General features: G+C 39.2%; 1 protein-coding gene across 1 annotated transcript in view; it reads left to right on the forward strand.

The window, feature by feature from the left end:
* The window catches only part of LOC133123487 (LIM domain only protein 7-like), a 53,987-nt gene extending 42,721 nt beyond the window's left edge, over positions 1-11,266 (forward strand). The window contains exons 24-26 of the mRNA XM_061233956.1: positions 357-471; positions 7,858-7,999; positions 11,214-11,266. Coding sequence (XP_061089940.1) covers positions 357-471; positions 7,858-7,999; positions 11,214-11,266 — 310 coding nt within the window. The remainder of the gene's footprint in view (positions 1-356; positions 472-7,857; positions 8,000-11,213) is intronic.
* The last annotated feature ends 1,183 nt before the right edge of the window (positions 11,267-12,449 follow it).

A 12,449-nucleotide genomic window follows, 5' to 3' on the forward strand; every position in this document is an offset into this window, starting at 1 on the left:
TAGTCTTCCTGTGTTGCGTTTGATCTGTACCGCTCAATCCTAGCCAAAGCATCTTCCTTCATCAGAGACTCCTCCCTCCACAAACCTCCAAGCTTCATCACTGGCTCAAGCGTAATGTAGTCCTTGGGTTGCAGGTTCTACCGTAGCTGGTGTCAACTCTCAAACTCTATACCTCTGTATAAATGTGGGAATGGGCCCTTGCTAGGTTTGGTGTCCACTATGGGCTCTCTCTGTCGAGTTAATCTCACATGGGCTGGTGCGGTGGCTTGGGGACACTCTGGGTCTCTTCCTGCTTCCTGAGGTGGTTGGGGATTGTTGGGGAACCGCACTCAATGCTTCCCTCTGCCTTCTTCCAGTGCTTCGACTGCAAGTCTGACCTCCGGAGACCAGAGTCTGGAGCTGGAACCGGAGCTGAAGTCAGACTGCGAAACCGGCAGCTCTACTGCAGCTCCTGCTACACCTGATTCTCAGGCAAGCAAATGAAGATGATGATAATAATATTCATAATAATATTTTTTTTTTAAAGGGATTTGATGCTCTAAATCACTGGTAGATAATTCCATCATTTGGGGGCCTGCACAGAGAATGCTTGGTTACTGTTTGTTTTTGAGAGGGTTGAAGGAACACAAATAATACCCTTTTCTGAAAATATGAGGATCATTAAATTGCATTGCATGTTTGTCTATTTGCACATTGTTAAAACACAAAACTATGTAACACACCACCATAAATACAGTACATAAGTTAACAAAAGTGATGCGACCCACATCATAACAACCTCCAAATCAATTAGATAGCAAGTGTCGAGGGGGAAGGGAGTAAATCCAAGATGTAGTCTTAGTTTTATGTTAAGTCAATGAAAGTAAATAGATAGAATATGAAAAGTCAGTCATATTATGTGAAAACATTGTCCACTGTTTAGAAACAACTACATCATGTAATCATTTGTCAAGAGCATGTTTTCTCAAGGCCAGTCACAAATCCTTTGTGATAGATATTTTGTGATTAGGGGACATGGTACATCAGTATTTTCTCCAAATTTGTCCTGCAGCATCAATGTACAGTATGCATGAAGTTAGGTTTTAAATCTGTCGATGGAAATAGGCTGAGCGATTTTTATTTTATGTTTAAGCGATTGAGATGTAGTGTTCAAGTTTTTTTTCCCCCTTCCTTTCAGATGGAATGCTTATCACCTTGTGATCTGACTACATTACTGCAGGCTGAGGAAGAAACTCCGGATAACAAAAATGACTAAAATGCAAGATACTGGCCACAGATTGTGTACATTTGGTACGTTCATATGCAGATCATAACACCATAGATGCAGATTGTATGGTACATTTTTTATGGATGTGATGAATAAGGTGGTTTGTATCAGTATATTTTCTGTACAGATTAAAATGGTCCCTCTTGTTCCTGTATGTTATGAAATTGTATTAGATAAGATAACCGGTATGAGTTTTAAGTTTGTCTTATTGAAAAATAATTCTGGTGACTTCTATAAATTGTATCACAGATTTATGCATAGCAAATGTTAAATTGTTCATATCAAAGTATTTGAAAAATAATATTTTGTTTCTTGTTGTTAACTCTCCACTCTTGTCTATTTTCTTATAGAACTTATTGTGTTGGAATATTTCTTTGTAATTGTATAGCTGATAAAAATGTGCCTTTGTGATGTGAAATATAATTACTATAGCCGAATATAAAATTCAAATATATAAAAAACTTGTGCATGGTTAGGCAACACTTTTTTGGGCAGTTTTTTGCATAATGAGTTATGCATTTGATGTATTTTCAGAAAAAGTATTTTAGCCAAGAATTAAGCAACATCATAATGTATATGGGTCTGTTCCGTTAAACAAGTGAATAAAATGATAAGACCTCCATGTTTTTGAAGAGTCTACTTTGAGACTTGCAAGTGGTAAATGGTCGGCATTTATATAGTGCCTTTATCCAAACACTGTACAATTGATTTTGTCTTGTCATTCACCCATTCACACAGACACTAACATTCCAAGGGAAATTGGCTGCCATGCAAGGCACCAACCAGCACTAACATAAAAGCGCTCAAAATCATTACATAATATGAGGATTAAGAGAAGGAATTTAAATAAGGCATTACCACAGTATCTTTTACTGATAATCTTAGTATCATGTAAGATATTAATATGTCCTCGTCTACATACAGTGCATGAGTGCAGTTAATGATATTGCCTGTCGTACCCACTTACTGCTGCAATTGCAGACATTTTTAGTTTAAAAGCAGCATGTGCAATGTCTTTTTTCTTCTTTCCAAATCTTCATATTCAGGTCCATAGAGTAAATGCAGCCATTTAAAAAAAACTAAAGCAATATTTTGACTACAGAAGTTCAGAATAAGTGGTGGTGTTCAACAACACAACAGCAATGCTTCCATGAATTACATAAATAGCTGGTGGTTTTCTGGCACAATCAAAAAAGAGCTGAAGCTATGCGGTAAGTATGGTCTGAATGGCGCCTTCCTGAACTCAAGAGCCAGAATTGTGAGACCACAAATACTTATTGCATTTCCATTTCAAAATTCCAAAGGCAATGGTTTCACATAGTCGTATTTGTTGCATTGTGAAATCTCCGCTTTATCAAAACCTTATGTTTAGTGGATCGCAGAACTACTGGTAAATAATGTAAATGATGGAACGCAGACTTTTCACAGAACCTAAAAATGGCAGACATATTTTTTGCTTTGCCAGATCTATGCATAAATATTTACCTTGAGGACTAACTATAATGACACCCAATCCATCATTTTGTATTGTGTAATGATATATTGTAACTATATATATATATATATATATATATATATATATAAACATGGACATACATTTTAGCATTAACACAGTATAAACTTTTTTTAAATATATATATATATATATATATATATATAATTTATATTTGGCTGTGGGTGGACAATATCAAAACATGACAGCAGGGGGCACTGTGACATTTATTTGTGTGACAGAGTGTTATGGTAATCTTGCGTGTAAAATTATAAATGTCCAAAACATCTCTCACATTTCAGATCATACTCAGCCATCTCAGCCAGATGTCAAACTGATCAAACGGGCTATGGTGCAGTTTCCATATAAAAACCCACATCTGTTTATATAAGAATATGTTTACTTCCAAATTTCTCAGGCAAAGGAAAGAATAAAAAATCAATCCATTACATTGCAATTAAATTACAATCACATATTTAATTGTAATGAGCTGACTCCAACTGTGAACACTTGTTAATATAATTCAGCAATTCTTTGTCCCAGATTATGTTTCCATGGTAACCCTGTGATATACAGTGCCCTCCATAATGTTCGGGACCAAGACCCATCATTTATATTTTGCCTCTGTAAAGAAATAGCATGTGTTTAAAGTGGACATTGCCAGATTTTAATAAAGGGCATTGCTATACATTTTGATTGCACCCATACAAGAGTGTTTATACATAGTCCCCCCATTTCAGGGCAGTGTAATGTCTGGGACACAGCAATATTATGTAAATGAAAGTTGTCATGTTTAGTATTTTGTTGTATATCCTTTGCATACAATGACTGCTGGAAGTCTGTGATATATGGACATCACCACTTGCTGGGTGTCTTCTCTTGTGATGCTCTGCCAGGCCAGTATTGGAGCCATCTTTAGCTCATGATTGTTTCTGGGACTTAAGTTTTCCCTTTAGCATATAAAAGGCATGCTCAATTGGGTTCAGATCGGGTGATTGACTTGGCCACTCAAGATTTGACCATTTTCACCGTGTTTCACAAATGGTATGCTTTGGATCATGGGCAGTTCCTTCTCACAGGCAAATCAAATCATAATGGGTCTTTGTCCCAAACATTATGGAGGGCACTGCACGTATGTCTAATGCAACATTACTCATGAAAACATCTATTATAAGATGTGTGACAAGAAAGAGTCCAGGTGGAGCTTTGTCATGTGTCATATTTAACATTTAAGGGCAGGGCTGGTGTGTTTTTTTTTTAACAGTGGAATTTTCAATCACTATCTTAACAGGATATACCGTTTGAAACCGTTAAAACTCACGGTTCTTTAAATTTTAAAATACCATTGCTTTATGTGATAACTCGGAGAAACGTTGAATAGAATGTCCATTGTTTACTTAGAATTTCCATGGAGGAATTATCATTGTTGTCTGTTTTGCTGTTGAATACTTGTACATGTACTTGTACATAGGAATGCTGTGATGTACGTTTTGTATGGGCTCTCTGGAACAAGAAGAGCTAGTGTTTGGTATTGAAGTAACTACTGAGAAACATTTTAGCAAATTACATTACATTTACAATGGTGTATAGTTTGTTAAAACAACACAGCATTCTTCGCCTGCGTAAGGACAGTGTAACATTTTCAATACACAGGCTGAGACTCTTAAGCTTTAGCAAAAACTGTTCTTGAGATTTTATGGCCAAGAAATTTACATTTTACAACAAATTTGTAATGCCTACGTCTAAATAGGACTTTCTTTGGGGGACTTCCAATGAATCTCTCTCTGGTCACTCTAGCTTCTTGAGTATTCTTGAGTGAATATTTCTGAGGAAGACAGTGTAAACACATTTGGATCCACAATAGAGATAATTTTCATCAATGTGACATTTGATAAAAGTGATCATTATAAATAAGGGGCAAGCCTGCTTTTGAATAATAGCTAGCATATTATTAATTGTGGAATATGTTTGACATGTTGATGGGGGGTTGGGTATTTGTTATTATTATGATTATGGTACTCGTACTTCATCTGAGCAGACCACAAGGAGAAGGCCATTTTATTTTGGGTATGTCATTTTAAAGCTTATGTAAAGAAAAGGGGCGATACTTAAGATGCTAATGTCCAAACCATCTGAGTGACTCTATGAAAGTAAAGGAAATTAAACCAGGGGCCTGTATCACAAAGCAGGATTACTGAGTTAGCAGGCAAACATCACTGAGTAAAGCCAGAGTTGCCAATTCTGAACTCTGGTAAAGCTTTTTTACTTCAGTCCAATAAGATTCAGGAGTTAGGGGGGGGAGTAAAATTTGTATATATCCAGGAGACTACAGAGCCTGTGACCACTGAAAATATAACTGACACTATGGCTCCCTCTCAGCTATGCTTATAACTGGCACTATGGATCCCTCTCAGAGTACCTAAATGACAACCTGAGAGCAAAAAGAGAAGATGAGAGATTGTTTCTGGGAATGCATGGGGTCACTGTCTGTTGCTTTCTATGCTGTTAAAGAATGTGACAAAATGGCCACCGAGGTACTGACAATTCCAGATTCCAAATGGTAAATGGTTGGCATTTATATCCAAAGCGCTGTGTAGGGTCCTTCGCACAGGGCACCAAATTATGTAGGGTCCTCGCACGGGCCGCCAAATAATGTAGTGATTTTACTCTCTACGAAACCGGGGCGCCAAATAATGTTATGTAGCAGTATAGCTGCAAAAAGTAATCAGTCTCATACAATTACTGTTATCAGAAATATCTAACCACAAATGTAGTATTTAAATGAATAATTAAAATAACCAATATTAATGATTAAATATACCGATAGCCTGAAGGTTGGAAGTTCTTCGAAAGACTGCTTTAACTTGGCTCTCATGTCTATGTGACGCCAAAACAGACACCGGGTTTAATAAAATATATTTATGAAACAAACAGATAAGCTAACGGGAAGTTAGTAGGGTAAATTAGTAGGGTAAGTGTGTGTGTGCGCACATGCAAGCGCGCGTGTTGCTTGAACAAAGGAAAGTAAAGTGGATGTGTTAGTTATTGTTAGCTGTGAGAAGACTACTTGTGTAGCTTACTCTATATATGCGCAAACGACGCCAAATCAATCCACGTACATATATATATATATATATATATATATATATATAGCTAACAAAATACATTCCAATGATAAGACGGCAAATATGAAAACACAGATTCACAAAAACACATTTAAGACTAAACTAAACACTGGCTATGCCTGAATGTTTGTTGTCTTACTGAGTCCATACGCATTGCTGGATCCAAAAGACGTGCTGTCCTTGTAGACGCGGCGATGGTAATGTGAATGTACTGGAGAGATGCGCAGGCTGGGGTGTTCCCGTCTTAGCCGCGTGTTGTCGTCTGGTCCACTCGGTTGCTGGAATGATGTTCGCTGGTCCCTTTTCTGGGTGGAAAAGTTTGTTGCTGTCATTCGTTGGTGAGCTTTGCAGGGGTAAACTGATGTAGTGTTCCGCGTACAACAGTTTCCACTTGCTATAGGCCACGAAGTTACCGTGAGGTAACTAGGTGTGTCCGTAGGCCTGGTAGTGCGCTGTGCAGCATTCAGCCTCTGTCCGAGTCTCGGAGCAGATGAGCTGAAGCGAATGGCCAAAAAGGGTGCGTCGAAGAAGGGAATGAACAAGAAAAGGAAGAGAGGGATCCCGAGAACATGTCTTGCTCTTATACGGGAAAGTTTATTGCTCCCGCCATTACGGGATTGGCTGAACCAAGCTAGACTTCATGCGGGGTGGACGTCGTGGAATTGTCCTGTGGGATTGTGGGAGTTGTGGTTCCTACAGTTGTACAATTGATGCTTCTCATTCACCCATTCATACACACACTCACACACCGACAGCGATTGGCTGCCATGCAAGGCGCCGACCAGCTCGTCAGGAGCATTTTGGGGGTTAGGTGTCTTGCTCAGGGACACTTCGACACAGCCCGGGCAGGGGATCGAACTGGCAACCCTCTGACTGCCAGACGACTGCTCTTACTGCCTGAGCCATGCCGCCCCACTACATTCCACTACAATTTATTTCATCTGGTGCTGGCCATTCAGAACTTTTTACTTTACATTATACTTTAGCCATATGGGGGGATATTTCTTAATATTTCTTAATTTCATAATTTTTGAAGTTCATTCCCTGGTCTTGTTGAGAGTCGTTGCTTACTAGCACCAGTGTGGTTGGCTCCACTATAGGTGTTTTAGCCTTACGGTTTCAATGTAAGTTAATGGTAATAATATAGTAATAATACAAAGTATTATTCCAACATGAAAATGTAGACACATAGGTGTTTTTTCTTCATCTAAGTTAAGTTATTGGTGTCATTTGGACAATATTGAAACATTTTGCGGGCAAATCAGTATTAGTTTGAATCACTGCTGTGACCTAGTCTCTCACAGAGTGATTTGATGACAGAGTTCCCCCAGAATTTGCAAAAAAAACATATTTATACCAAAGTGGTCCTCATGGGTTTGAAGCGGAAAAACACGCTTTTCACAAGCCCATGGAGAGTCAATGGACGATGAGAACATATCAACTGACTTTTACCGGTTTACCGGTTACCCCCCACCTTAAGAAACCATCCTTACATCAGGCACTATTGACTAGTATCACTACTTTCCTTCCCGTCCAAAGCTCTGGAACAAACTATTATTTTCTCAAACAGCACAATCTGCTCAACCCTCACCAGTTTGGCTTCTGATCTGGGCACTCGACAGAGACTGCTCTCCTGGCTGTGACGGAGGCACTTCTGTCCTGATCCTCCTTGACCTGTCTTCAGTATTTCACACGGTCAACCACCAACTGCTGATTTCCACCCTGGCTAAGACGGGCATTTCTGGGACTGCTCTCTCTTGCCTTGCATCCTATCTAGCAGATAGGTGCTACCAAGTCACCTGGAGGGGGTCCATCTCTGCTTCTGACAGGAGTCCTACAGGGCTCTGTTCTGGAGACTCTGTTTTCCCTTGACACAAAATCTCTTGGTTCAGTAATTTCATCACATAGCTTCTCATATCACTGTTATGCTGATGGTACTCAACTTTCTCTCTTTGCCTCCCTCTGCCACAAAGATTAATGATGAAATACCTGCCTGCCTGGCCGACATCTCAGTATTGATGACCAGGCATCACCTGAAGCTCAACCTCAATGAGCTGCTCTTCATCCCTCCCAGAGCGTCCCTACTACAAGAACTCTCAGTCACCTTTGATGGAAGTAATTATCTGCCTCCAGCTCTGCTAGAAACCTCGGGGTTGTCCTGGATAACCAGGTGGACTTCAAAGAGCAAGTTGCAGCAGCATCACAGTCCTGCAGATTCTTTCTGTATAAAATCAGGAGATACCTGACCGCAAACCACACACAGCTACTCATCCAGGCAATGGTAATCTCCCAACTAGATTATTGCAACTCCCTACTTGCAAGTCTGCCAGCCAATGCCATCCAGCTGCAACAGCTCATCCAGAATGCAGTGGCCTGACTCGTCTTCAACCTTTTGAAGTTTTTAAATGTCACACCCCTGCTAAAGTCACTCCACTGGCAACCAGTTTTGACTCTGGCCTATGCTGCAGCCAACAAGGCAGCCCATCCCTACCAACAGGACATAATTCAGCCCTACACATTAGCTCGACCACTCCGCTCTGCTGGCACAGGCCAACCTGCTAATCCTGCCACGTAAATGGCTCTCGCTTGTTTTGACTGCGGAGCTTCCCCGCCCTAGCTCCTCAGTGGTGGAAGCAACTCCCCATCCCCATGACTGCTCACTCCCTGCCCATTTTCTGCCACGTCTAAAAAAGGATTCTCTCCACACTCTACCTGAACTCCTTTGCAGCCATCCCCTAATCTATCATCACTTGGTTTTCACCTATCTATCTTTAGTCCCTTGTATTTTCCTACCTTAATCTAGGATAATATATTATGACATATTTGTTTCCGTACTGTAGTTCCTGATGTCCTTGCTACTTACAGATTTGGCCTATCTACCTTTTGTACCATGTGGCAGCAGTGCAATGCATAAAATCATGCCGATACAGGTCAGGAGCTTCAGTTAATGTTCATGTCAACCATCAGAATGGTGAAAAATGTGATCTCAGTGATTTGCGACTGTGGCATGACTGTTGGTGCCAGACAGGCTGGTTTGAGTATTTATGTAACTGATGATCTCCTGGGATTTTCATGCACAACAGTCTCTAGAGTTTATTCAGAATGGCGCGAAAAACAAAAAACATTCAGTGAGCAGTTCTGCAGGCAGAAAGGCCTTGAGAGAGATAGGCTACAGCTGTTACGCCGGGGGGAACAGAGGAACCAAAAGCAGACACAGGGGTGTGGAAAATGGCAAGTTTACTAGCAGGTGAAGGGGCAGACAGAGCGTAGTCACAAAACAGGCCAAGGTCAAAAACCAGGGGGTCAGTCCAACAAGGCAGAGGTACAGATATCCACAACAACGAAAGAAGAATCCAGGGAAGCAGGCAGGGGTCAGAACAGGAAATCCAAACAGAAACACGGCGAGGACCAACAAACAAGGCACGGGAAAACAAACAAGACTCGGGAATAAGGGGGCTAGAACAGGGGGAAGGAATGAAGGGCTCAGGACTCAAAAACAGGATAAGATGAACTAGCAGCGTGCAACTGAAAAGGACAGGTATAAATACACAGGGGAATGAGACAAACTAGGCGGGGGAGTGAGGGCGGTCTAACAAATAAACATCAGGTGAGACACATGAAAGGGTAATAGCACAATGACCATGGGAAAATGAAAACAGGGACTGGATTCACAAAGACACACATGTAATACAGACTAGGGAGTAGACAATTGCAGAGAATCAGGAGCTGCAGAGGTACGGAGAGACAGGTGCGACTACTAAGCAAGTAATCAGTCATAGAATAGGGAGGCGGAGTTACAGAACAGAATTGAAACTGGAGATGCGTTAGTAAGTTAGTTAAGTGATTTAAATTACAAATACCCAAAACTAGTGAATGTTAGTTTGTTAGTTTGATAAACATATTAGTGTGTTATTATAATTAGTACTGTACAAATTCTATGTTAGTTAGGATTAGTATATTAGTGCTATGTACAAACGTGAAATGGAGAGAAAGCAGGAAGTAAGGAATGTAAGATTGGAAGTAAGTTTGAACCCCGGAACTACCGTAAACACCCGAATAGTGGGGCACGCAGACAAGGGAGTGACTGGGCTAGTAAACATTCAGACTCAGACATCACAGGGGAAGACGAGTGCAAAGACTAATGAATATAAACAGAACAGACATGAATATGAAAAATAATAAATTACAAGAATAATGATAATAAACAATGATAAAATAACACAGGACAGAACACAGGAACATAACAACAGCAGCAGAAGACTTAGTAAGTATAAAAATAAGTATAGTAAATACCCAATAACATGTCACTTTGGATAAAAAGTCTGCTCAATAAAATATAATGTATAAACATGATGAAAACATTAAAACATAATTGCTAAAAATAGATCAATAAACCCGTTAAATTGTTTTAAACTCTGATGGTCTGATTCTTTTAGTTCACTGGAATAATTATCTGTCATATTATGAATCTGTCATGAGTGACCTGACATAAAAATCCCTTCACTTATAATAATTAATTCATTAAAAGCACCATTAACTGCAATGATAGCAGCAATAGAGTCATATAAATAATTTTCAATTCCATCAATACTGATTAGGAAAGTATGTCTTGCATAAACCTTGGAGTCAGGTATAAGAGTTTACAGTTCATATCAATCCTGCTGCATAATCCTACTGTAGAGAACTACAGCCTTGATTTAAAAATGGTCCAAGTAGTATATGCAAAATATCCTAATATTTATAATACCTTCCATAAATGTGTCTTGATGAAAATGGCCATAGCAAATTGTTTAAACTGAAAATAATACTGAACATAAAATTAATACTTTGGAAAAAACATAAGCACAACCTCTAGAGGCATAATATTGATGAAGAAGCTGCTTAGATGTTGCTTGAGGTATATTTCCTTGTCTAGACCACAAACATCCAAATGCCCATTACCTGCCCTTCAATAGCCAGCAGGACCTCATAAAAAAGTATCTAAAATATTTAACATTGCACATAAAACCTGAAACAGAAATCATATTTGAATAAAACAGAAAGTTAACTATCCCTTTAAGGACAATAAGATGAACATTGTCATTGAAATAATAATATAACTGGACTGGATTTTCAGATTTCTCACGTAATTGCAGCTAGACACCTTGACATGTTGCTGTAAATACCACAGCACGAGCGGTTACATAACTTAATGCCATTTCAATTTAAGCAGTCTTTTCAACACTCTGCCAAATTATACTTTATCTGTCTTTTTGGCTCCCTGCTTGGATGCAACAAACTGTAAGGCACAGCTGTGTGTCAATTCTATATTCCCCCTGAACCTTCTCAGCGTTCAAGTGTGGAAATGAAGGGCCATCCAGCCTGTCCAAATCAAAGGAGTAATTTCACAAAACACAAGAGATCATGGTGTGAGTATTAAAACCATAAACAGCTTTACAGTTCAGAAGAAAATTAGTTTTGCTAATTAAATGTAAGAATTTACAAAAGACCGAATGATGCATGAATTAGGAATTACATCACTAGAAAACATATACAGTATCACTCTTAATTTTAAGATATATACTCCCATGAGATGTTTTGTAGAGAACAGACTTTAGTTAAAACACAGGAATTTTATTTAGCAAGAATGCTCGTCTTTGTAGCAAGTAGCCAAGGCATAACATGTCATGAAGAAATCCAATTCTGTCACATCTGAAGAGGTCCTTGAAATATAATTACACTAGAGAGAACAAGCTAGTTTTGTTTTACTGGAAATAGCCAGAGGAGCCACTTATTCTCTCCTTTGTGTGGGAGCTGGTGCATCTGACTGAGGCACTTTTGAGGCCCCTTTGAACTGCCCTGTATCTTAGACAACCACGGAAACACAAGCATATCAATTTTGCCCCTCTGTGGTTCAATCGTCAACATCCCAAATTATTGTTGTTTTCATATTTCTGCAATAATATGAACTGAGATGTAGTAAAACCGGAAAATGGTGACACCAGATTGTTAAAAACTCTGCTACTGAGAACAGTAGTTTAAATGCTTATCAACCTCTTATTAGCAAACAGGGCAATAAACCTCCAGCCTCCCACTCGCCACACTCACAGACTCAAACAATAAAAGCATATTGTCGCGTGTTTGCTTGTGGTTAGCTGTAGTTTGCTACTGTAGGTAGCTTCCTTGCTAGCTGAATGCTAAGTTAATAAAACTACCGTTTTATTCCTCATTTTATAAATATGTTTATTTAGCAAATTATTTGGTACAGACATATTAATGCAACCAAATATCCCAACTGGTTATGAAGCAACAACTGTTTTCCGACTAATGTTTATTTTGTTATCCGTTCAGCCATTTTTGAGAAACCAAAATTTCTGCCAGGACTATGCCTAAGCGAATGTCGAACATTGCTAGGTAATTTCAGTACCAAACTAAAAACAATGTAAGCTTCCTGCACAGGGTTTCCTAACCATTCCAAGAAGGTATGCGTTCGCATAGCAGAATGAATATACAGATGTGCAGACAGAATGTCCAAATTACAGGATTGGACTTGCTATTCATAAACCTGTAATTGTACTGGATAATT

The sequence above is a fragment of the Conger conger genome, chromosome 3 (genome assembly GCF_963514075.1).
Source record: "Conger conger chromosome 3, fConCon1.1, whole genome shotgun sequence".
NCBI classification, from domain to species: Eukaryota; Metazoa; Chordata; class Actinopteri; order Anguilliformes; family Congridae; genus Conger; species Conger conger.